General features: G+C 39.7%; 1 protein-coding gene across 1 annotated transcript; it reads right to left on the reverse strand.

Annotated features, from left to right (window-relative positions):
- Nucleotides 1-479: 479 nt before the first annotated feature.
- CEP152 (centrosomal protein 152) lies at nucleotides 480-27061 on the reverse strand. The gene is made up of 27 exons (XM_082061377.1): nucleotides 27041-27061; nucleotides 24289-24411; nucleotides 23136-23236; nucleotides 22840-22906; nucleotides 22279-22620; nucleotides 21590-21758; nucleotides 21166-21306; nucleotides 20080-20219; nucleotides 19563-19763; nucleotides 17973-18120; nucleotides 16577-16668; nucleotides 15619-15782; nucleotides 14874-15081; nucleotides 13930-14043; nucleotides 13690-13820; nucleotides 13367-13495; nucleotides 13082-13217; nucleotides 12170-12349; nucleotides 11346-11618; nucleotides 10732-10863; nucleotides 9819-10469; nucleotides 8087-8261; nucleotides 3556-3637; nucleotides 3363-3469; nucleotides 2480-2636; nucleotides 2128-2231; nucleotides 480-1771 (listed from the first exon to the last, which is right to left on the reverse strand). The coding sequence occupies exons 2-27, from the start codon at nucleotides 24373-24375 to the stop codon at nucleotides 765-767; spliced, it is 5238 nt and encodes a 1745-aa protein (XP_081917503.1). The 5' UTR covers nucleotides 24376-24411; nucleotides 27041-27061; the 3' UTR covers nucleotides 480-764.
- Between the last annotated feature and the right edge of the window lie 144 nt (nucleotides 27062-27205).

A 27205-nucleotide genomic window follows, 5' to 3' on the forward strand; every position in this document is an offset into this window, starting at 1 on the left:
CTTTCCATGGGGTTGCAATTAAGAGGAAAAAGACAAACCCAAACACCACCACATTTTCTAGTTCTCTTCCAAATGTGAGCAGGACTTTAAAATAGCAGCTAAGCATCAGGAGGAACATTACTACATCTTCAATTTCTGTTGGTAACCTATGCTAAAGAACATCTGCAAAACACAGTTATTCTAATTTATACCTTTCTCCCGCCCAGTACAAGCTATTTTTTGCTGTATCAAAGAGAAGAATAGTTGAAATCTGATTTGTTACAATAATTTAATGAAAAAGGCACGTATTTCTGCTTTTATTATGGAGATGCATGTAGAGGCTTAAATGGGATCCTTCAAAATGGGAAAGTCTATTAAAATACTTCAAACAAATCCTAAAACGTCTCTCATTGAGCTCTGAAGGAATTTTCATAATCATTTAAAAAGATGACAAGTTACAGTAGCTTTGTTTTAGATAAACACCACACTGCAAGCTAAACAATATAAAAATAGGTTCTATTTAATAGATTTGTATATAATACACTATAAACAATTATGAAAGTTATTACAAAGGTAAACAAAAGTCTATATTAATATATTTCAAGTAACTTTATAGGATTTCTTCACGTAACACTGAAATTGTGTCACGTTGACCATGAAATGGCCACAGCAGAACAGGTTTTCCCTAATCCTCATGCTTTTATTTAAATATCAAGTTGTCTTTTTTTTCCTTCAAATGAGGAATCGCTGGTATTGGTTCAAGTTAGAAAAACCTATCAAAACCACTATCTTGCTGAAGAGACCGGGGTTCCCGCGTTGTTTCTTTCCGAGCATTTGTTGCAGCATTTTCCTCCCTTTGAACCTGGTGCTACACCAAGTTGTGTGACCGAGTTGGATTTGCTGGAGGTAAGGAATGAAGCATCCTCTGGGTTTGCCATCAGTTGGCCTCTACTGTACATTTTAGTGCTGCTTTTTGTGCTGAGAATCTTGTCGTTACTAACGTCTGTCCAAGAAGTAACAGCATCTTCATCCACAGGGGAAAGTAACGTGATGTGAGGAAACTCTTGACAGCACGCAGGCTGCGCCCGCACGCGAGCGCTGCCCTTTTGCTCAGGGTACACGAGAGGCCTGTCACTGCCATGCAGGTGCAGGCTCCCGTTCACAGAACTCCATTCACTGCCGCTCCCTTCATCCTTCTCCGGAGCTTCTTGAAAACCAAATTCCCGAGCTCTTTTAGATTTACTTTTCCATTTTCCACATGACTGGATAGATTTATCCTCTTTCAGGACCATTCTTTCGTTCTTGCTCTTAAGCACGTGATGAGTTGGCCCAGAGGTGGTGTGGCCATTTGTAAAGCTGGGTGCATGCACATTTTCTAATGTTACCTGCAAAGCAGATGAAGCAGCATTCTGAGGTGCTATATTACTAGCAGCACACAAGAGTTCTTTGTCTACATTTACAGTGGGGCCATATTTTTCTCCTCTTCTATCTTCCTTTGGAAAAAACTCTGACAGAGCATCTCTTGAAGCACCATTCAGATTTTTAGAATTATTCCCATTTTGAATATTTGAAGTCTGTGTTTCGTGAAGCATATGGCGCGTTTCAGCCCGCACTGCATCAACCTGCTGTCTCAAGTCAAGTGGTACACACTTCTGTACAACTTTATCATTGGCTTTTTCAATAACGCTTTTGCCACATGCTTTGCCTTCCATATGGTTTGCCCTAGTCTGAAGGACGCCATCTCTTTTTGAGCACGCAGCTCCACATGGTAGATCAGAATCTAATAGCAGAGCTAGGAGAGAAGGGAAGGAAATAGATTAATTAACAGAAATGTTAATGCTGGAAGAAAAACTAGGTTCTTTTGTGGTTTTTTGGGGCGTTGTTTTGGGTTTTCATTTGGTTTTTTTTGTTGTTGTTCTGTTTGTTTTGGTTTGTTGTTTTATGTTTTTTGTTTGTGGGTTTGTTGTGGGGTTTTATTTGCTTTTTTAAAAAGGAATTGTAAGCATTGTCAAAATAAGCACCTTATATTCACATCTCCATTAACGAGCTTGTAAATAAATAGAACTTCACTTTCCATCAGCATTTTCATTACTGCATGCATTACATCAGTGATGATCATTAAGAGAACAACTATAGAACCCAACATACCTGAGTGGGTAGATTTGCTTTGGGGAACGTGTCGAAGAGGCGTTTCTAGTCCTTTAGCCATTGTAGCAAGCTTACTGGCAGCATTCATTATTTTCTTTTCAGCTCTGCCAAGAATTGCAGAACACACAAAAAAAACAGTTAAAGAGTAGCTCCTTTTCAACTCTGCCTTTTCCTCCAAGGTAATGTTAGTGAGAACGGTATGCCAGGCTGCTCGGTGGTGACCCCGTGCCAACCTGAGCAGACTCGCAAGGCTTCAGGTCATACACCATTTGCTCCAACACTGAAACACCAGATTAACATCTACACGCCTCTTTCAAAACCAACAGCAATTTCCAAACATACTTGAACTTACCCTTCATGTTTCCCATTATCAGTAAGAAGCTGTTGAAGGCATGTCAAGTAGTATTTGCGCATTTTCTGTGCAGTTTCTTGGCGCTCTTTTAAAACCTCTGCTTTGATCATTTCAGCGGCTCGTTCCTTACTTTCACGGATATAACGCAGCATATCACCTACAAACACACTTCATTAGTATCAGTTTTCCCCCAGAAGGAAAAAAAAAGGCAACGCCACAAACTGGGAATGTCTGACGGACCTGGAGCAAGTCAGCAAAGGCCTGGATTTACCTGTCAACATTCCACTCAAATCCTTGTGCCAAATGTTGCCTACTGGATAAATGCCCCTCAAGACCAGAGCAGGTTGATATGAAGCAACATACAGGAACTCAATTGTCCAATTCTGCATCTTCAGCAATAGAAAACACAATGCACAGGGATTTGGGAGGAACGTTAGCTGGTAAAATGCAGGTCTAGGAATCCTTTGTGGCAGCGCAGCTGGCGTTTGAGAACCTGCTGCACTCCAGACAACATGGTGCTACAATTAACCCTCTCTCCTCAGCCAGAAAGTTGCTGATTAAGCCAGAAGGCAAGATCCAGCACAAGAGAAAAGCAGATTCTCCCTCAGGAGAAGTTGCAGGGTAGGTGGATTGTTTGCTGGAGAAACAAGAACAGTTCTCAATATACATTTTACCACTTTAAAAGAGTGCAACAAAGCAATTAATCTTCTCTAAGATTACGGTGACAATTCCAATTTCTCACATTCACTCTAGTAAGAAGGAAAAATCTGCTTCTCATGCAATTTGGCTGTCAGATTCCTGTGCAAATTGGCTGAAGGAGAAGGAAGTGACAAAGTAAATTATTTTGCTCTCCTAACTTTTTAGCTAAGACTTTAGTACTTACACTTAATCTTGCTCACAGCTTTTATGTACTGAGCACGCATTTCTTCCAGCCCTTTCACAGAGTCACAGGATGGACAAGGTTTTGAGACGCCTCCCTTTGACAGTGGCCTGAAATGCACATAAGTCATACTGAACCAGAAAAGCAGCTTATATCTTACAAAAAAAGAATTGCCTTGTTTAAAATTTGTAAATACCTTGGTGGTGTTCCCAGGTCTTTCAGTTTAGTCTTCATCTGAGAGCTTTCTGCAATTAGAGCTTCTAAAGCCTTCTCATTTCCTATTAAAAAAACCAAAAGCATGAACCATTCAGTGCACTTCTCTAAATTCAAGCTGGGTTCAACAGAAGTTATTACATATAAACTGCTGTCTCTGGTATAAGAGCTCAATGTCACAAAGCATCATCAGCAAGTGTATAGCTGTCACACTAACAGGCACATAGGAATCGACCACACTACACTCCAGTGAGCCTGAATATAAAAGTCATGTCCTATAGTAACTAAATAAGCTTAAAGCCTTCATATGCCATTACTAACACTATGCTGGAGGCAAAACTTCTTTTTCTATATGTACACCTGGTATCTCAGGACGGGGGGCAGGGAATAAATAACAAGGGTTATAACACAGGAAAAGAATTATTAACATTGGGCTAGCAATTGTGCCTTCTTTGGGGCAGAGAAATAAAAATAAAACTTGTTGGTTGTTGTTTGGTTTGGTTTTTTTATTTTTGGTTTGCGAGTTTTTTTTAATGACCAAAAACCAGTATTACAGAGAAAGGCTGGACTTCCACGTTGAACTCTGCTCAATGGTACTGAGAAGCCACCACAGAGAATGAGAAGACAGTGGAGCTGAAAAAACCCAAAGCATAGGACTTCAAGCTGATAACCAAGACTGTTGATCATGGTATACAGATAGTCCACCTATGGGCCACCTCCTGAAAGTTAAAGAACATTAAAACCTATTTATTAGTTAAGTTTACATGCTATATGGTTGTCAACAAATGAGCACAGAAAAGCTATTATGCAAAGTAAGCCACCTGGCCTTGCTCACATATCTGCAAGCTGGCAAAAACCTTTCCCTTAAAAACATACAGCATTTTATTCCTCCTCACTGAGCAGGCAATTGAGACTTCATTTAAAAAAGAACACAAAACCAAAATAAAGCCAAACACCACACACGTGAAAAACCCACCACAACACATACAAACCACTGTCTTTGGCAAGTAAAACTATTTAGTCACTGGATACAACCTACCACCTCACATCAGCTCTCCCCAAGCTGACCATTTGCCAAACCTGCTTACATTAGCCACAGTGACCTTCCACTGAGCCATGCTCAAACCATCCTGCAGAGTTCCTGACCCTCAGGATGCAGTCTGAGAGCTCTCCTTAGCCAGAACCTTCTGCAAGTCCAATTCCTGCCATGCTCTAAGGAAAGCCTAAAATAAATGCCCTGAACACTACCGTGTGCAGCTTCAGCTGATTAAAACACTGCAGGGAGAACGATCCTCTTATTCAAATCACCACTGTCTTCCTTCAGAGAAAACATCATTCTTTTTGTTTTGCTCCTTAAAACAAAGATCTGCTGACTTCAGTACAGCTGAATAAGGGGATAGAGCTCCTCAGATAACAACTGAATGGGAACTGAGCTCCATATGGAACATTATGCTCAAGTAAGAAAGAAAACGTTCTTGAGCACAGGAACAAAGCAGATTAGGTATCCCTCCTACAAATACTCTCAGAAATAAATCTAGACAAAAGGAATTCTTGTTGCTATCAGAGACAGATCAATGAATGCAACTTTCTCTGAGTGAACAGCCTACACGCAAGGCCCATAGAGGGAGACCCAGCGCAGGAGTAGTTACAGGTATAGCAAAGGGGTTTGATATGCCAAAGATTTTTCATCCTCATTAGCCCAGATTTTACTATGTACTATGTCCAGAGACTTCTACCAAGTTCAATAATGTAATAAAGGACAGAGTACGTTATTCTGAAAGAACAACAGATGTACATGATAAAACAGCCTCCACAATAAATGCAGGTATCAATATCAAGTCAGATGATATTGCAATTGACTAAACAGACGGCCAAGTCTCAGAAAGGTTTTACCAGCAGGCACTATCAGTCTGTCCGCAGGAAGTGATAAGGATATTAAGAATGCCAAAAATAAAGATGTTGGGCAGCAAAAAGAAGGCAATCACAAAACACTACCCCACAACCAGCAGGGTGTGTATTAAACAAGAGTACTGGATAACACCACTACTGAATCAGCAGCAGTGTCTTACAACAACAGAATCTCAACCAAGTTAATTTGCACCATCTTTTTTTCCGTCAGGAATAGCTTCGGAAAAGTCTTATTTCCATACTACAGGCAGAAGCCTTCCTTTCAGTGATTCTTCCAAAAACAAAGTGGATATTTCATATCTGTCATTGGTAAAGACCGTCACCACACAGGAAAGAAAGATTTAAGAACTAGAGACCTTCTCTCAGTCATCTGTCCTGTATTTCTCATTTGAAAGTGACACAAAGGAAAAAAGACATCTTGATTTAAAAGGCATAGGCTAAGTAAAGCCTACTTACATCCTACTTTAAGGTTTACTGCTATTAATGCAGGAAGGCACAGGAAAACTGGTCAGTGGTTTGCTACTACTGGTGCCAAGAGGAAACAAGTAACATTCGAGGCCAGTCTGGTCTCTATACTCCCACTATGCAGATATGAGTGTGTGCAAAGTAGCAATACAGCCCCAAAGGAGAGGGCTAAAGACCTCCTTGACTTATATACGTTTATGTGTGTGTACATGCACCCGCGTGCACTATCTGTGTAACCCTCATAGGCAACAGGATCCACATGTACATATATTCAAAGAGCACGTGTAGCATTCAGTTCTCCTCTACTCTTCCCGACACACACGAATGAGTGTTAAAGCAATATGTAATGTTTAAAGCCAAGAGCGTAGGGGAGTTTCTTAGGAGTGTGGGGGAGAGGTTGGTTTGTGTTTTTTTTGTTGGGGGGGGGGTGGTTTGTTATATTAAGTGTGCACACACACCCACTCCATCCACTGAAAACTATATGATGCAACAGATGAAAGAGACTCAGGCAGCCAGCAAGGCGGAGTCATTCAAACTTTTCTTTAGGTGACTAACAATCCTAACCTTGGCTTTGCTCTGACTTAGCTGCACGTTCCCTCACAGCAAGCTGAAGATGTTTATAGGCTATCTCCAGCTCTCTTTTCAAGTTCTGGCACACAATCTCTCTTTTTTCAAGCTCCTGGCACTGTGCACAGCAAAAATCTTCCTGAGAACCAAGGTTCCTTTTTGTACATTTCTGACCTGCAATGGTAATTGCTAGAAGTTACACATTGACCATGGGACTAAAAAAAGGAATTAACCAACCTTACTATTTCCAGTGTTCTACTTAGGAAAGCGTGTAAGACATTAGCCTAAAATAATCACAAGAGGCTGGAACCCTTATACAGAAGGTGCAGCAGCATCTGTTGAGTCCTCACAGCCTCAATTCACTCCCATCAGTGATGATTTGATTCTTCAGTCAGTGATATGAGACTTGTAGGTTGATCTTTTTATTATCATTTTAAAAAAGCCCAAAGCGCAGCAGAGTCTTTGGAGTCAGCTGAAGGAGACTCTCCCAGCTGGGAAGCTCCACATGCGGCTGAGTCTGGTTAAGTTAAGAAATTCACAAAGACTGGGCTACTTCCAGGAGAGCAGTGGCTCCTCTCTATAGCCAGGGCAGGGAGCTCTAGAGACAGAAGAGCTGCGCTGCTCGTATTGTTTTGTGTTTAATAGATGGCTTGTTATTTTGGTGTTGAAGGAATTCCAGGCACTCTATAGGCATAAAGCCAAACTCTCTTGCATTTTCTTCCTTTATATTTTTTGGTTGCATAAGAACTCAAGCTAAACAGAAAGTCCCAGAGAGATTTCTGTGCCTCCCATAAAGTTTTTCCCCAGCTACGCTGCCTCCAGCTTTGCCATAGTACATGTGACAGCTTTGGGACAAGCTACAGGACTAACCTATACATGGGGGGGAAGGAAGGCAGGAATGGGAAAGAAAAAAAGCAAAACATCACCTGAGGATTTGCATTTTTTCAACTACATTCTTAATCTAAAAAAATCAGAAAAACTACCATGCCAGATGAAGCATAATTCTTGACACAATATCTGTTACATGAATGTAGAATTTCTCATCTTTAGCTAATGTCAAGAGCAAGTGGTATAATTCCATCTTCAAAGCTCTGGTTTAGTATTACCCTTTTACAATATATACTTTAGACCATACTCTGCTCATCACGATCAATATGGACTTGCTTATGAGCTGTTCTATGCCTAAAGTATTAATGTTCATATGTGCACAACCCCCCAAGAATATTTACATCTAGAGCAGATATGGCAGCTATTTCTTTACTCCTGAAGCATAGCTTTAAAGAGCAGAGAGCTACTAGCATTTAATAAAATTAAACCTCAAAGTCTAGAACTAAATAAGTAAGCTGCAGACCTGTAGCATTTGTTACACAGTTTGTGACTTTAACATAGTACAAGCTACTGCAACATTAAACAACCTTACGGTCAGAAGAACTGCATCTTCCTCTATCACCCAAGGATTCACTAGTTAACTAACTATACATTAGAGTCATCAATACGACAGACTGTTAAAGACTGCTACTAACAAGTTTAAATTAATGATACACAATTTGCCAGATTAAAAACAAACCCAATACCTTTGTCTGTTCCAGTTTCCTGCAAAGGTGGCCATCTCCTTAGCCCGCTTTGTGCTTCCGCTTGGTGTCCAACAGTGCACAGAGGAGGCCTTGCCATGGCCCCAGTAACTCCTTCACCACATTGCAGGCAAGAGTATGCTGCTTTATTTACATTATTCAGTAGTTCTTCATATTTCTGCAAATGAAAAACACTTCCTGAAAACCCAACACCTAGCAATAAAAAGCGTTCCACACTTAATGTAGATAAACAGTATTTATGCATAAAAACAAGCAACCCTGGCCACCAAGTAGCTTTAGTAATTGTAACACAGGTGCTTGAAACCTGCAGTAGAACTGCTGATAGCAATCAAATTGGGAGGAAAATGTGTATTCTAGCATATAGAAGTTTCTTCTTAGCATAATTCACTGAAACAGCATTATCTTGAGTTTTATTTTGGAAACATCAGTAGTCCTTAACATTGCAGAACTATAAAGTGTCTTTGAATAGTTGAAACTAACTTGTTTTTTAAAAAGCATACCCAGCAGAAAAGGGACTAGATGCCTTTAGAGAGTCTGCACAAATGTGGGTTGTAGGGGATGGGAAAGGCAGCTGGAAGGATGTAGCTCCTTTATTGTTATTATGGTAGCATAAGATATTACTAAGAGATTCAAAGACTTCACTAGACAAAAGGTAGTGCAAGCCAATCTATGTTTTGAAGTTCAAAGGCATATTAAAAATGGTTCACCAAGAGGCATACATATCTGTTACAGAAGATGCATCAGACATAGGATAAAAACCTAGATTTTCTTTACTATTGTGAAAATAACTCACAATAAGAAAAAAAATCACTTCTGAATAGAAACATATTAGCACTAAAAACTGGCTAATATTGTAATGAGAAATCACTTCATACTCATTTCCCCCCACATCCTGCTTTTTCTTGAAAGCAAGACAGCTTCTTTCTCTGTCCTGTTCTTGGCTAACTCCCCAGCTGCCAAACGCCGGCTGGAAATGGCATTTCCATTGGGATGCTCCCCTTAATAAAAAACTTACAAGCATAAGCATTGCAAAGTCAAATCTGCCAGAAGAAGAGAAACAGAAGCTTTTGTGCAGAATTCTACTTCGCCTCAAACTCCTCTAGAAGAGGGAAGGATCTCTTTCCTCATTTGGGCAGACACGTTGAAAAGGATTTCCTAGAGCCACAATAGAGTTAAGCAATACAAAATACTACAGATAATGTGCAAAAGGGGTTTACTGTTTTCATCTTTATTTGCATCACAAGTGGGGGGAAAAAAAGTAACATGATCCACGATCACTGTCCAATCACCAACGCAAACTGCTAAATTTCCCAAAGAACAAAAACAGCTACAAAAATAACTAAGATGAGCCTTAATGACAGAACCCACCTCGGAGGGCACAAGGAGCTTTCAACAGGCTCCCAAACTTCAGATGGTGGATTCATCTCCTTAATTTATGAATCTTGGCATTAAAGAGTGACACTCCTAACCTGCTTTTCTCTTTTTTAAAGAACAAGGGTGTCAAAGCTGCACCCATCCTTCCCCTTTTCACTTGTTAATGCTACACTTAGTCCTCTTTTACAGTTTTAAAACACTGTTCCTATCAATGAACTCACATATTGGCTTCTCTGATTTTCAGGATTACATAGATATTTTATACTGGGAGAATGCAAGTATGAGTACAACTTCTCAATTCCCTTTTCTGGTTGGCAGTTACAATTCACAGAAATATTACCTCTTTCCATTCTTGCTCTTCCTTTTCCAGAATGGCGTGAACTGTGGTTCTGTAGGCCTGTTGTAAGTAAGCCTTCAGTTTGTCTTTGCATTGGCGATTTAATTGAGCAGGAGCATCAAGACCCTTGTCCTTGCAAGAGGGCTTATTATGTGCGCCCTTGACTAGTTCCTCATGGATTTCACTCAACAAATACTCAAGCTCAACCAGGCTCTTCTCCTCATACTGACTAATTGCATCCTGCAGTTTCTGTCTTTCCTGAGTCTCCCATTCTCGCTGCTTTTGGTCTAGTAACATCTTCATTTCTGCCTCTTTCTGAATGGAGAGGTCATTCTTCTGCTTTGCAAGATCCTCCTTTGCTATTGCAAGTACCTCTTTAATTCTGTTTCTGTGCTCATCTAAGAACGATCGGTAGTCTCTCTCGTTTTGCTCTTGTATCTGCAGGATTTCTTCTTGCTTTTCTTTGTTCCACTGAGCACGGGCTTTTGCTAGTTCTGCTTTGATAGCTGCAGGGAATTCTTCGTTCTTCAGCTCCAGTTCCTTCTTGAGAGAAATTACCTTTTCTTCAAGTTCTTTCATTCTTGGTCCGGATTTCTCTGTATTCTCATATTCTTTTTTCCATTTCTCTTCAGCAGCTGACAGAACTAGAGCTAACTGGTGAACACATAAGAGTCATTATAAATATATACATACATAAAATATAACCCTGGGTCATTATCAGTCTATTGGAGATGATTTTTAAATTATTTTAAATAGAATCCTATATAGGTAAAAAAAATGGATCAGAACCAGAGTACACTAGAAACACCTTTCCTTAATGATTCCCCACCTATGTCTGTATTCATTCCTCAGTAATATATGCGATTTGGAAGACTGAACTGCTTATCTATACAGATATACAAGTATTTTGGGCTACCTGCTTTGCTGTAGTCTCTTTGTGTTCTTTTTCCCATTTTTCTTGTTCTATCTTTAGATTTACTTTGTACTCTTTGAGGTCTGTTAATTCTTGGAGCCACTTGGCACGAGCTTGGGTTAAAGCTGCCTCTACCTACAAGCAGATAAAAACAACCTACTTCAGTCACCACCACTGAATGCATTTTTATTATTACTTCCATGTAAGCGTGAAAGAATAGATTTCAGTTTGGATTACCTATATTTACAGAAATCGAAAGAATCAGACCAGCAGCATCTCATGCATTTCTTGATGCAAAAAAAAATGTTACCAAAATGGTGACTATTCAATTTATTTTTCTTAACAAAATGATATAAACTTTAAGTCAGTTTTGCTCAGTTATTTTCAAAAGTCCTGCAGAACTTGTTCAACTGTGCAAAAAATAAACAGCTAAAAAAAAAAAAAAAATCAAGCTACACGCTATAGCTTCTTCAGAACCTTTTTTTCTAAATATATTTCTAATATGACAGATATCAACTACTGAGTTTAATAGAAAGTGGAAGGGACACTTTTTTAGGTGACTTAGTTGCACACAGCAGTTTCACAGGCTCTGGACAGACAGAACAATTATTGGTTACCTGGCTAGAAATATTTTTACAGTATTTATTTTCCAGTTCTATTTCAAATTCTTTTAAGGCCTCTTCAGAGGTCAGATTTTCTTTCAGAGCCATCTGGACCTGCAGCCTCTGGTCTTCAACAACCCCTTCTAACTCTTTAGTTGAAGCTTCATCCACAACTGTCACTCGGTTCGTTTGGCTGCTGCAGTCATGACACTCAACTGCAGTTCTTCTCCTTTCTTCCAGCCTTCTTTGCCATTCTCTTTCTATTTTTGCAAAGACTTGTTCTTTATTCTAAGGAACAAAATATTTTAAGACAATCTTCCCAGTGTCCAAATAGCTAGAATTTAATTGGTATTTAACAAATAGAGCTGTTTAAACCAATAATCTTCCCTAATAGTAGAAAAGCAAAACCATGGTCAGAGAGCATAGAGTTTGGTAAAGAATGAGCTGGTTTTTCTTCCTCACCACAGTTTTCTTCTATGGAATAAGACACACAAAGTACTTCTATATGATAACTGAATTAACCAATGAAGTGTAACCACTCACCCAGGGATCAGGGTGGAAAACTCCAGCATATTACCAGCTGTGACATACAGGACATTCCGCACATTACTTTGCAAGGTTTAGGTTTGTGGGTTTGTTTTTTGGCAGGTTTTTTTCCCCAAAATCTTAAGCATGTGTAATACCTATTGACTTCTTCAGAGGCTGCTAAAACTATAGATCCTTAAAAGCCACTTCAAATGGCAGACTAAAAATGCATTAGTCTATCTCCATACAAATTCTCCTTACGAAAATAAACAAACCAACAACAACAAAAGAAACCCACGATCTAAGTTCCGCACCTCTTTTTCCTCCTTTTCCCAGTGAACTTTGGCTAATGCAACTTCCTCTTCAACCTGCCGTTCTTTTTCTTCCAGCCACTTTCTCTTTGCTGCTAACATAGAACTGCTGTGTTTCTGTTCAAGCTCAGCCCTCAGAAGGTTAAGAGAATCTTCTTTTTCTTCTAGTAGCTGTTTCTTGAGCTAGGAAAAACAGAAAAAAATAAAGTATACTCCAAGGCATACTGAATTGCTCTGGTACAAAGTGATGAGAATGCATAAGAAGCATGATTAACTCTCTAGGGCCTGTGCACTGATCTGACTGATAAAACACCTCCTTTTGAGAGTGGAGTCTTAAGGTGTGATATCAGAGGTTATTATAGGCTATCGCTCCAAAATAAGTCTTCTTATCAAGCAGCTTTATTCTGACCATACTTTGAGCTGCACCTCTTTACTGTACTCCCTTAGCAAGACAGTTCACCTAATTTAGTCATTTCATATAGATTTCTTCAGAGGAGCAAAGATTCTAAGCAACATAGGGTAAATTAATTATGACCTGACAAAAACACAGTGTTTTCAAATCAGTTTTATACAGGGAGAAGAAAGCTTGTATAGTCATTCAGTTTTTGGAAAATTTCTCCAGGATGTAAGATGTCACACTGCTGACCAAGCAGTCCTCAAGAGTCAAAATAATGAAAGCAGACTACGTAAAAATTAATAGCTATTGAAAAGGGTTACTTCTACAATATTTTAAACCCCAGGACACAACAGCACGTTAATTTAACAACCAATAGGTCACGTATATTATCAGGTCTGATACAGCTGCATCTCTTCCAAATATCTTTCCCAAACAATTACGAAGTTAAATACGCTTATGGATATTACATCTTGAAAACAGTCCGAAATGATATGGTTGATAGGTATTTCTACTAGTACCTTCTCTTCCTTCAGCTGCTGCTCTTGCTCAAATTTCTGCCTCAAAGTAGCTTCCAAGGTGTCCTTCTCCTCACAGACTCCAATGTAACATTCCTTCACTGAAGTCATCTCTCTGTTCAGCTCCTCTATGTTAGCCCTTCACGGGACAGATTGTTTATAATCAATTAGTCTTTACACCCCCAGGACAGCAAGTCTGTTTTACGAGAAGTGTAACCAGCACTGAGGGCCAGACGAGAAATGTGAAAGTTTCAGTAAAAGTGGAAAAAAAAAAAAGGTAAGTCTTACTTTAACTGCGAGATCATCTCTTCATAAGTTTGAATAAGCTGCTGTTTTTCTGCAGCGTATCTCTCCATCAGGTCTTTCTCAAAATGTGCTTTTGTATCCTCATGATGTTGCTGGTAAGTTCTTTCCCACCTATGATTTCAAGAAAGGAAAAAACTTGCTAGTTTGTTTTTTTTTCCCCCCCCTTTTAAACAGGGTTCAACTTTTCTTTAAATAAGAAACTAGCTTCCTAATGTTGAGCTCCCCTTGTACCAGAGAGCTGGTACAAGATCATACACTCAGGCTAAAAGTTCACAAACTGAACTAGACGGAGTTAACAGACTTACCTGTCAATGGCTTCTTGTTTATCCTGATCAAAATCCTGAACCATCTTTCTCATTTGACAACAGAGATCTTGATTTAAGCTTTTCAGTTTTTCTTCATTTTCCTTCAGTTCTTCAATAGTGGAAGCATGGTTCTGGGCAAATGAGTCAAGTATTATAGTAAGTGGGTTGTAAAGAACTGGTTTTAGTTGCAAGTTTTAGCACAGGGTTTTTTTGTAGGGATAAGCAGCATCTCTGTCTCACCTCAACTTCGTGCAGCAAAGTCTCATTAGCCTTTCTGAGCCTTAGAACTTCTTCCTTAAGATTATCAGAAACTGAAGGACTGGCCACCGAAGCATCCTTCAGATTGGTGACAGGCTAACAATAAACAAAATCAAGATGATATCTTTCACGATATACATGACCTAGAAGTTGACTCTTTTAAAAAAAAGTTAAAGCTGTCAAATAAAAATTTTACTTAGAAAAAATGAAAAAAGAAAAAAAAAAAGGAAATTGCTGCAGTGCAAGATATAACAGTATCACCGTTATTCTAGATGAATTCTTGGAACTCATAGTATCAAGCTTTACAGCAGCACTCAATGTTGTGTTTGCAAGCTGAGTGGCTACTATCATCCAACAGAGCGCACACTTCTCAAGGATATTATATTCCTACCCCACAACCAGATCACAAGATTACAAGAGCAGATGGTACAAGTCTGATCAGTTTATAGAGGGAAGTTAATAATGGGTGAAGAGAGATGCAATAAAGAGATTCCTTGTTGATCAAATTACATAGTGAAGGCCCTCTGAAGGCAATCTGTTTAATGTTCCATTTGTATAACCTAATGATACTATCAGCTTTCTCAGAGAAATTACAAGATCTTTTTGGCTAAAGAAAACCTACTTTCTTCAGTGAAATTTAGTTCTGAAGAAAAGCATAGTGGCCATTAAGTGCTTTTAAGTAAGTGAGCCTAGTAAGGCACATGCTACCCAAGTTCGGCTAGTCCCTTTGTTTCTTTTTCAAAGATACAAAACAAGGTATCATCGAGTGACAATACTTTCCTTAAGACCAAAAGACAGATTTACTTAGTTGCTATGACCACTCAGCTGTGTGTAAAACTTTGATCCGTTTTCATAAAGTTTAAATGTTGATTTGGTTCACTAAAATCCAGTGTAACTTTACTTTTAAAAAAGTGTAAAGAACAAACCTCTGACTCTTTCGATGCTTTTTCTGCTTTCAACAACTGCTTGTATTCCTCTGATGTCTTCTGGCAATCTTTAAGATCATTTTGTAATTGAGTAATCTGGTTTCTCTTCATTTTATTACTGCTCAATAAACGTTCCAGCTCAGCTTTTAATTCTACAATAATTTCATCTTTAGAGAGCTCTTTTTCCATGTCTCTGTTCTGTATCGCACTAGTAAGGAAGACACAACAAATCACATTTCTCTGAAAGCTAGCAGTAGCAAAGAGCAACCAATGCTACCAGAAATACACGTCTAAGGAGTAAAAAGAATGAGAGAACGTGAATACAAATGCCGTATGCTTTTTCATTATGTTGTAATTAATGTACAGAAAACTCGTCCATTCAGCTGTTTCCCCCGAAACTTCATTCTCACATGATGTGAGGTATTTTGAGACAACTCAACTGGTTGCTTTAAAAAGACAGGTTTAAGGGAATCTTTAAGGAAAATGGTATCCATGCATATAATCCATACAATTCAAGGAACAGCAACACAGACCCTATAAAATCTGAAGATTTATTAAGCAGCAATTAGGCATCCAATTTATGGCATTAGTCCAGCTTCCTGTTTCCCAGATTAGCTCACAATACAAGCAGTATTTCAAATATCTATCAAACTAAAGGTTGATCCAGTAAGACCATGTTTTACACATCGCTTGTTAAATTTCTTGAGGATTTTAGATTTTTCTTTTAACAAGAATCACTCAATACCTGCAGAACCTTGGTTTCTTCCCAGAGATATTTTTAATTCCCAAGTCTACATAGGAATCACTCGGGTTTGTATGCAGCTCTCCACCTGCATAATTCAGAAACACTCCAAGCTTGGCAGCAGATTCATACAAAGCTATTTCTTCCTTCAGTTCCATTACTTCTTCCTTAATTGACAGAAAAAAAAATTACACTGAGCAGGGAAACTCCAAGCAAGCACATTAGGCCTATGATAACTCTTCCAAAGAACACAAATACACAGAGCTCTTCTTCCTAAATTTAGTTGTTTTTAGCAGTACTTACTTGAATCATGTAGCATTTGATTTATTTATACTATAATTTTTGATACCTCTAGCAAAGCATATCTTACAACTACAAATTAGTTAAAGAATATTTTCTGCTGTTCAGTATATTCTGTTCTTATTACAGTTCATATATGAAGTTCAGCATTATTTCTTTTGCTCTTACTTCTTTCCTGCTGCCCTTGTATAGTAAAATGGATGATAACAGAAGTACATAGCTGGGAAGACAGTGCTACTTATTAGGACTAATGATTTCCAAGATCATTTAAGTCCAATATATGAACTGAACTGGAAACACTGACTTCCATTCATATTTTGCAGAGGGCTCTCTAGCGTTCCCTTTTGTGAGCAAAAGGGAAATTTTAGAACATATTATCTTCAGCTGTCCCTATAGCCTAATTAAGTTAAGAGATTCCCAACACATAGCATTTACATTCTTCTTTTTCCATTATCAGGTTAGACAAGTGTATATCATACATACGCCCAGCTCTGTTTTAATTGAAAAAGAAGCACGCAACACTAAATGAAGTAGCAAGTAGTCCTTTACTGAAGAAACATGCTTGTTTCCCCAACAAAGAGTTTAAACAACTAACATCTGAGCTATAATGCCCATTCCCCTAAAAATCAAAGTGGTAAAATATTTAATAAAATTAATTAACCTGCAAAGCCTTGTTCATGTTATTGCTTATCATGTGCGCAGACTGAGCTTGTTGCAATTGAAACCGCAACTGATTTGCCTCCTGCATCGAGCCTATTGCGGGGAGAAAAGGGAGAGAAAGACCAAGTCATAAATATGCAAGAAAGACTAAGCAATCTGAAAAAAATCACTGTTAAAAATCATCACGTTGATTCTGGTAATAGGCATTACTCTCTCTATATTTCCTCAATCTCACTAATAAAAGATACAAATAACGAAGGCAGGAATATTTCTGCTTGAATTGAGCGGGTGGAGGTTACTACAGGTCTCCAATTTAAACTGCAGTATGTTTTAAAGTTTGGGAATTACTGTGGCTTAGTTTTTTGAGAATTCTTAATGATAGCTTTAAAATAAATACAACGGGGAGCAAGATGTGCCAGATGTTCGCTTTCCTTGTAGCTCATTAGAAACAGAAAATGACATTGTGTGATTGTGCCAGATGTTCAGCAGGAACAGGATCATCTTGGAAACCAGGGCACCTTCCCTTATCCCCACGTGAAAGGTTTATCAGTTTGCCAATTTATTACCGCTTTAAGGCATTTGATGAATACAGCTAAGAAAAATCATGGCATTTCTTCAGCTGATAATTGTAGTCTTTAAATATCTTATCACATTTATTGTTATTTATTTACCACATAATACAGATCCAATAAAGTTTTTATTCTCCTCTATCCTGACATTTAGCACTCTCTTAAAGAGATTTTTCTTGCAGACTACCACAGTTCTCAGACAGAACATGCTCTTAAATTCAGGATCCAGGAAGACAGACATTTTGTTTAGTTAAGAAGTTTGGATTCTATGAAAAGACATACACTACTATTAAAAGACTTCAACGTGTAAAGGTAGGCACAAATCACATAGACAAAGAGCAGAATATTTCACATGCAATGCCTACTGATATAACTCTCCAAGAACCAGCCTCCAGCAACAAAAATAATTCTATTCTCTTTGAGATCTGAATTTGAAATGGCAATTCAAGTCAAATGCCTAACACAAAAATAAGCAGCTTGCTCCAAAAGGCCATTATTTAATCCAAAACTGAGTTTACACATATGCAGCACAAAATGCATACAAAAATAGTTTAATCATTTTTTGTTCGGGATTCTGGTGGGTTTTTTTGGTCGGTTGGTTTGTTGGTTTGGGGTGTTTGTTTTTTATTTTATTTTTATTAGTTTTTAAACTCCACTTTAGAGTTGACTAAACTTCACTTAAATCTAACGCACAGCATAGGAAATGGTCTAGTACACATTTAGCTTGATATTGATTCCATTTCAACAGAAACAAGGGTGTACAGTTTTTTCACTCTAAAAAATTGAGCCACTTCTGCAAGGCAAGATAAATTTGAGTATAAGGCTGACCTGTTTGCAGTAGATTTGCACATTGCTTTTGGCTTTCTTCTAGGCTTCTTGTCAGCCGATTTATTATTTCAGTTTTTTCACATTTGGTTTCTTCCAGCATCTTTTGAAGTTGCTTAACATGCTCTTCTAGATTTTTGCAAAGTTCTTTCTAGGAAGAGAGATTATTCATGTTACAAACATCTAGCCACCTAGGACAGTTTCAGATACAGAAAGAGTCAATGCATACAAGTCACAGGAGAAAAAGAATCAGGTGTAAAGGAGCAAAGGCCAGCTAGATGAACCACGGATCAAACGCTGTCCTTGGCTGACAAGTCATCTCTTACAGCCTCAAAGCCACGTTTGCACTAGGAGACAGTAAGTATGCTCACACATAAACATATGTGGATGTGAACTGTTCTGTATTTCCTAGAGCAGTTAGTTTTCAGTACGTCAGATTAACCCCTGTAATTAGCCTCATCTAGTAGTCCACTGCAGAAAAATCAAGCCTCCACATTATTTATATTAAGCTTGAGTGTAACTCAATTTAGTTTATTTTAACTGAGCTTAAGCCAAGCTAGCAACTTCCAACGCTTCATAGAAGAGGAACTGTACTTTTTATTTTCATATGATATACAAAGGAGACCTTCATATGCCATTGCTTCCACTTACCTACACAGACCTGGGAGGCACAGTACTTTGTCTTTATACCTTTTGACTTTTCTATTTTCTCTCAAAAACAGGAGCTCTCTCTATATACCCCAAACTTACGACCACAAAAACTTCTTTTGCAGTAGAGACAAAGCTGTTTAAGTTTTGCTGTGGTACTAAGAGACAAATTACGCAGCGCACTCTTGTTTACAAGCAAGTGCTAGTTACCTTTTCAAACATACAACCCATTTATTTTCTATTTGAGAAAAGAATTACAGATCTAGAATTAAAGAAATTTAATTCTATTTCCTTTATGTGAAAAAAGAGGACAATTTATTAAGGCCTGCCTAGACTACATTGCGTGAATATTTCTCATCATGTAATGGACTCTTATGACAAGTCAGGTAGAATAATCTTAATAAGCTTTATAACCATATGACACAACCCATATCAAACCCCATCTTAAAGCCATCCTTTTTTCCCCTCCCTCTCTCCTTTCAAATCCATACTTCTGAAATAAAGTGACTGTTCAGTGGTTACAAATCCTTATCATTTTATGACTAAAGCTTCATTATAGACTTTAGCAAACAGGGGCTTTCTGCATCAAAAAGTATCACAGAATTTATTAATTAGTTCTTAGATTTATTTGCTGGTGCTCTTTCGAAAAGAGACTGTGCACAGAATGAAAGCTCAGGAGAAAAACTAAGGCAATGCGTTCCTGCTTCTTCTGCATCTGCTATGTACAAACTCGCAGTTTCAGCTCACAACTGCCTGGAGATGTTTATAAAAACATACCACATAGGCTTCATAATACTGAGACTTCTGTAGAATCTCCTTTCCATTTGCTTTGTAGCTTGCAGGAGGAGTTATTAGAATTATAGGTCAAGCAGCACAGTTTAGAAAACAAGGGGAGCTCTACAGCCTCTCCAGTACAATACTCGGCATCCTAAAATAATTCCTCACCTGTTCTCGGAGTGCAGATTTTGTAGTATCAAGTTTCTGCTCTAATGATAATATTTGCTTTTCATACTTCTGCTTGAGTGCTGAAATAATGGCCTCGTGTTGTTCCCTGGCTCGCTGAAGGGCATCTGATCTTTGAAGTTCTAACAGCTGCTTCTGCATACTTTCCATGGCAACCTCTGCCACTTTGGATTGCTTCAATATCTGTAGGAACAGTAGTAGAATAGGTCCCAGTTACATATATTTGACTTTTGCTCCCATTTTCTGTATGTCAGTTCAGTTTGGGTTTGTTTGTTTGGGTTTTTTGTTTTTGTTATGCAAGACTTGCTGAAAGTGCTCAGATAATGGCTGGATTTAAATACAAACTACCTTCCACCAATGCATCCTATTAATTCATCATATATCCAGCTTCTGCAATGATCACAAACAGTGTTTCAAGACACTAGCATTTATGTTTAACACTAATGCACCACAAATAGAACTGCAGAGCTCGTCTACAATAAGAAGATATTTATAGTACCTGCTCCTCATTGGTAGTAAGAGTCTGTATTTGAGTTTCAAGGGCCTTTATTTGGCCTTCAAGATGCACTTCCCGTTCCTTTCCATTCTGATAGAGTTTTTGAGCCTCGCGAAGACTAACAGCCAAACCATCCTTTTCATCTTAAGAGAGAGACATAATACTTGTGTGAGAAACATGGCCAGCCACCCAACAACTTCACAGTACACCACTGTTCAGTATCTCTGCTCTACAGACCCATTCCCTAGGAGCCCTCTGTCTTATACTGTGGACAACAAGCAGAAGACAGAACAAAACCAGCCTCTATTCAGTAACAACTTTCTCCCTCCGGTAGCTGGAAGCACTCTGAGATACTGTACCTTCAGAACTCCACTGGAAACAAGCCCCATTCTGTCAGCACTAGGAACTAGCGTTATTCCTTATACCATTTAAAGGGAGAAACAAAATATTTCCCCTGGAGGAACAGCCAAGACACAGCAAAATGCTTGACAGCTGAAGTTTTTTCTCTCCTTTGCTTCTTTTGAATTCTAAAAATTATATTATCTAATTCTCTAAACCCATGACTCTTTTTTTTGTGTGTTCCTATAAGAAAGGGGAGACCCAAACAACCACCAGTCTCCACTACAGCTTTGATCTTTTTGGAAGAGCTTCTCTCCACATACAGCCCATGAAATAGCATGTTAAACCAGACAGCACAAAAAAAAAACCCAAGTGTAATAGATGTACGTTTCTCCTGTTGGGGTTTGGTTTGGGGTTTTTTTTGGTTTTTCTTTCAGTTTTAGTGCACTACTTGGGCAAATTTCTCACTTTTCTGAACATTTTTAATACTTGGCACACAGGGACTCTGGAATACAACGGTGGTCTTGAGAATGCAGTAAAAGTTAAGACAATTATGCAGTGAGGCACCAATCCAGAGAATTTTCTTTAAAACAACATCGAGGGACAGAGTTAGGTCCACATAATCCCAAATCAAACTTAGAAATATGATCAATACCTGCAGAGACACTACCTAAACCAAAGTTTCAGAATAAAATTTGCTATATGTGAATAAAAATGGAAGAATTAGAGATCCGTACAAAACCATTTTACCTTGGACCATTGAAAGCTGATGATTCAAATACCTAATCTGCTGTGCACTCTTTTCCAGCTTTTCATTAAGTTCTTCCAGTTGTCTCTCTCTTGCTTTATTTAAAACTTGAAGTTGAAGAATCTGCATATTTTCTGAAGAATCTGTCAGATTTCAAATAGCACACAGATAAGTCAGTGCAGTCAACTAACCAAGGAAGGCATGGCTATAAACAATTCCTGCCCCAAGATACTACTTTCATACAGTGCCAAACACACTCTTGGTTCACAAAATTGCATCATTTTTTAATCCATGTTTGATTCACATTACCTGATCATATATCTACTTTTAGTTGTCCTCTTATTAAAAATCAACAGGTTTTCTGTTGCTGATTTCCATCGGACTTTTCACACAAGCTTATTGCAAGTCTAAACAGCAAACACTTACTTTCATCATTGCCCAAGAATTCACGTTGCACGTCTTCAAATACTTCATTTCTTCTGGTTCCTTCTTGCATTACTGGAACTTTTTGATGAATGCCATTTTGGTATGGTTTATAAGTCACTTTGTAAGATTCTGGTAATTGACCACCAACAGCATCAGATGCAACAAATTGCTGTTGTGACAACGTATACATAAGAGGAAATAAATTAGAACTACAACTGTAGTCTTGCTCACTTAAAATCTTTTTCATTTTACAGACTGACATTAAGAAAAGCTCTAGTAGCAATTCACTTTCAGGCTCCAACCCAGCACACCATTTGTGTGTGACAGAAATTTTCATGAAAGCTTCCACTTTAGGAAAGCGGTGAAATGTCAATTTCACTAGAGTAAGCACACACTTCAGTGAATCACATTCATTCTACTTCATGGAATTCTATGTAGCTGAGAAGAGGAAAAAAGAGGGGATCACACACCACCACCAAACCCCCGCACAAACACCATCAACATGCACATATGGAAATCCAGTTATTTAACACTTTGTTGCTTTAACATACAAAATAGACTACAGAAGTCTCCCATCATTGTTTAAACTCTTCAGGGATCGAAAGCATTTAGAAATTTTAACTACCAATAGTTAAAACCTGTGAAAATTTTCCAAAAGAGACAGAAAAATGCATCAGCTTCTGAAATACCTTAAGGTGTTCCTGTGGAGCATCTGGAAAATTTATTATTTTACTTTGCTGATTGTTAAATTCTGGTTTATGGGCATTTGTGTAGGGCCTGAAGTTTTCAGGAAGATGATACACATTCTGTTGGTAGCAGCTTGGAGCATTAAACCCATCTCTACCAAGATACAGATCATCAGGAGCCTCTTGACCATTCTGGCCACAGTAATCATCTTTATCATCATATAAATGTTTCTTCTCTTCATCAGCTTGTAGGCCATTCCAATTCTTTCCATGTTTTTCAACATGATCATTTTGCTGGTCACATAAGAATTGTTCAAGGTACAGATTTTGTCCTTGCTCATAGCCCTATGAATTGATACAAGGTTTAAAAGTCATCTCTCAAAACTCAGATTTCCTCCCACTTTTTTCTGTGTTTACCCACCCTCAAGTTAGAAACACTTCAAACGAATAGCAAAACATGTCACCTACATGAAAAGTATTTCTCTCAGGAATTTCAGTAATATTTAGCATGATATTATGAACAAGCAGTTCCTACTAATTACATCGATACTCATATAAGCTTACATTTTGAGGATCACTTATCAATGGATGATTGTTCCACCTTCCATCACGCTTCCCAGGCTCATGTGATCTAGAGAAAGACAAGCAGCTTAACTATGTACTTACAACTTCAGTAAATAAAACAAATGATCTCATAATTAAATCAAGCCACATCTAGTTTGTTTCCAATAGAACACAAACCATACTGCAAACTGCACTAGAGCTCCCCTTTTACTTGGATTGCTTTTACACATCTCATCACCCGGGATTTTGCTCTCTTCTCAAAAGCACAACATAAAAAATGATGCAAAAAGCCTTACTGCTCCTCAGTCTCCTGAATGCTACAGTCCGAAGAGCTGGAGAGCTGGTCTCCACTGTCCTCCAGCATATCATGGGGAAGGTCTGTCAATAGCTGTTGCAACTGAAACAGAATAAACTACATTCATTATATGCTTTTCAAAAGAATGCAAACTAGTTCAGTCCGAAGAGACAGGTGAAATAGGCCACTTGCACAAAATTCTGGTTTTCTTCCTCCATTGAAAAATTCACAACACTGGAGTTCACGGAGAAACTTACATGACAGAATGCTTAATAGACTAGAGTACCAGCCTAACAAGAGTTTGCCAGAAAAATTCCTAAGAGCTGCACCAAAGAGAAGTAAGGGAAATGCTGCCAGACAGACATGTCCCAGGACAGACTACTTTTGAAGTCTTAGATTTTATCTTGACCAGGGAACACAGCAGAGCCTGTGTTTTAGCAGGCTAAAAGTCACATCCCACTGAAATATCTACACCACATACAGTTTTGTGAATCCCACCTTGCCCCAGTTCAAACATGTACAACCTACAAGGATTACTACTAATTTATTCCAAAGAGGCTGCTTTGTTCTTTGTTCGTGCTCGTTGCCTCTTGTCCTGTCACCGGGCACCACTAAAAAGAACCTGGCTCCATTGCCACTACATCCTCCCTTCAGGTGTTCATACACATTTAGGAGATTTCCCCCAAGCCTTCTCTTCTCTGGGTTAACAAGATGTTCCCCTCACACTCTGAACTTCAAATGCCGTTTATGCGCTCTCTCACTCACTGCAATAACCCCACAGTTAATTCATTACTTGTTATCCTACACAAGAACAACATTCTTCATCTGGGTAGAAAGCTTTGGAACACACATCAGATTTCCTACAGTGTTTGCAATAGCATATTTCCAAGTTGAACAGCTATTTTTCTGCACATTTTACCAATTTTCATTATGAAACAACAAGAACAGAAACATCTGAAGTATTTCAACTCAAAAAAAACCCAACCCCAAAATGTTTGAATGTATTTCTCTAGAGACTTAAATAGGTAACTTATAATCGGTATTTTAAAATTATTAGTATAATTGTTCCTCTTTTTTTTCTAAGCTAACCAAATTTTTAAGTGAAAGAGAGTAGATACACAAGTCTTCAGATGAAATAATTTGCTCTTTTTCACCTCTTGTTCTCTTGCATAATCCTCTTGGTCATAGTCTTCATCTTCATGTTGAGTTTGTAGAGCTCCACTATCAAAGTCAAGGGACATTGTTGTCTAACAATGTTTTTGAGCATTCAGCAAAACCTATCATAAGACAGGAAAACATCACACATGAGTAAAAGGGGGAGGAAATCAAAAAGTACCACCCTCACTTTCTGAGTCAAGTAGCCAAATACACACACAAAAATACGTTTTTTGAAACAAACATTCCAGATTATCAGTATAATTCACTTGATCTTTTGTTGCTCAGTATAGCCAATGCTATTTGTTTCTAAGAAGTTAGTACTTAATACAGACTATTTGGGCTTTTCATATGCTGACATTATGAAATTATTGAAGTTCACTTAAAACCAGACATTAGTTTCTTCTAGTTCTAATACTGTATGTAATACATACACTACAATATATGTCAATAGTTATGTCCACTTTCAAGTCTTGGTTAATTTATTTCTAGAAAATAACTATATTTTGTACTAAATACTCAAAGTATGCTGCTGCTCACGTATTTGGGTAATGGCTCTGATAGGAAAAGTAAGAAAATTATCATGGAACTAGGAAAAGTATCACGTCAGTTCCAAATGTAACTGCTTAACAAAGAGACTCAGACTCCATGGACTTGTCTCCTCTGAGCAATGAGTTCACAGTAAGCTACAGTATACAAGTGCTGGCCCACACGTGGTTGCAAGGTAAGTTATTCCCTGATGAAGGGATATTCCTGACAGGCAGATATGAACCAGAATGACTGATGAAGATTTTACAGAATGGCACATTCTTTGAGCATACAGGTGTAGCACATGCTGAAATCTTCACTCAGTATAAAGTTAGCTTTACAAGAGCATTATCCCCAAGTTAAAAGACATAATGTGTCATTTACTTCATTATCATAGAATAGCTTGGGTTGGAAGGGACCTTTAAAGTTCATCTAATCCAACTGCCCGGCCATGGGCAGGGACATCTTCACCAGCTCAGGTTGCTCAGAGCCCCATCCAGCCTGGCCTGGGATGTCTCCAGGGATGGTTCAGCCACCACCTCTCTGGGCAACCTGGGCCAGTGTTTTACCATCCTCATTGTAAAAAAATTTCTTCCTTATGTCCAGCCTGAATCTCCCCTCTTTTAGTTTAAAACCATTACCCCTTGTCCTATTGCAACAGGCCCTACTAAAAAGCCTGTCCCCATCTTTCCCATAGGCCTCTTCTAAGTACTGAAAGGCTGCTATAAGGTCTCCTTGGAGCCTTCTCTTTTCCAGGCTGAACACCCCAACTCTCTCAGCCTGACCTCACAGCAGAGCTGTTCCAGCCTCTGATCGTTTTCATGACCTCCTCCAGGCTCAGTCCAACGGGTCCAGGTCTCTACTGTGCTGAGGATCCCAGAGCTGGACACAGCACTGCAGGTGGTGCCTCATTAGAGCAGAGCAGAGGGGCAGAATCATCTCCCTCAACCTGCTGGTCACATTTCTTTTGATGCAGCCCAAGGTACAATTGGCCTTCTGGGCTGCAAGCACACCATTGCCAGCTCATGTCCAGTTTTTCATTCCCCAGTATCACAGTATGTTTGGGATTGGAAGGGACCTCGGAAGATCATCCAGTGCAATCCCCCTGCTGGAGCAGGAACGCCCAGGTGAGGTCGCACAGGAACATGTCCAGGCGGGTTGGAATGCCTGCAGAGAAGGAGACTCCACAACCCCCCTGGGCAGCCTGTTCCAGTGTGTGTCACCCTCACTGAGAAGAAGTTTTTTCTCAAATTTAAGTGGAACCTCTTGTGTTCCAGCTTGATCCCATTACCCCTTCTCCTATCATTGTTTGCCACCAAGAAGGGCCTGGCTCCATCCTCGTGGCACTCACCCTTTATATATTTATAAACATTAACAAGGTCACCCCTCAGTCTCCTCCAAACTAAAGAGTCCCAGCTCCCTCAGTCTTTCTTCATAAGGGAGGTGCTCCACTCCCTTCATCATCTTTGTTGCCAGTACCCCTACATCCTTCTCTGCAGGGCTGTTCTCAAACCCTCCATCTCCCAAACGGTGCTGATACCAGGGCTGCCCAACCCAGGTGCAGGACCTTGCACTTGGCCTTGTTGAACCTCACGAGGTTCACAGGAGCCCCCTTCGAGCTTGTCCAGGTCCCTCTGGGTGGGTTCTCGTCCCTCAGGTGTGTCAGTTGCACCACTCAGCTTGGTGTTGCCTGCAAGCTTGCAGAGGGTGCACTCGACTTTCTGTTTAAAGGACCTGCTTGCCCACTGATATTCAAGGAAACTCTCTAATACAGTTACCAAGAACCTATACCTGTCTCTATGCACCCGCTAAAACACCAGGTTCCAGTGCGACTGCCCACAGCACCTCTCACGGGATGGTGCTGAGGCAGCTCAGCCATCTCCCCCCAAATTCGCAGCAGATGCAAAAAACCACCCGCCCTCTCAACGCCGTTCCCACCCCCCCGAGCTGCGGCAACAGGACGAAAGGGCCCAGCCGCGTTTCCCCGGCTCCCGGGCCGTGGGAGCCGCGGGCAGCCACCGAGGGCCAGCAGGAAACAGGCCGGGGCGAGCTCACGAGCCGCCGCCACAGCCCTTTCAGAGCGGCAGCGCGGGGTTGCACCTGGCGGAGCAATCGCGGCCGCTCCCCAGAGCACCCGGGAAAAGCCCCTCCAGCCGGAGCCCCTTCGCCTCGGCCTCTGCGGGGCAGAGGAGACAGAGCGCGGTCCCGAGCGCCGGGACTCACCTGAGCCGCCAGGCGCCGCGGCTCCCGCCTCCCCCGGGCACAACAAAGGCGCGCCCACCGCTCTTCCGCGTGACAACCGAACTCTGCGCCCGCCGCCTTGACTGACAGCAGCGGCTGCCAACCGGCGGCCGCAGCAGGGCCTCTCCGCGTAGGCAGGTGGAAGGG

The sequence above is a fragment of the Streptopelia decaocto genome (genome assembly GCF_964273445.1).
Source record: "Streptopelia decaocto genome assembly, chromosome: 9".
Taxonomy (NCBI): domain Eukaryota; kingdom Metazoa; phylum Chordata; class Aves; order Columbiformes; family Columbidae; genus Streptopelia; species Streptopelia decaocto.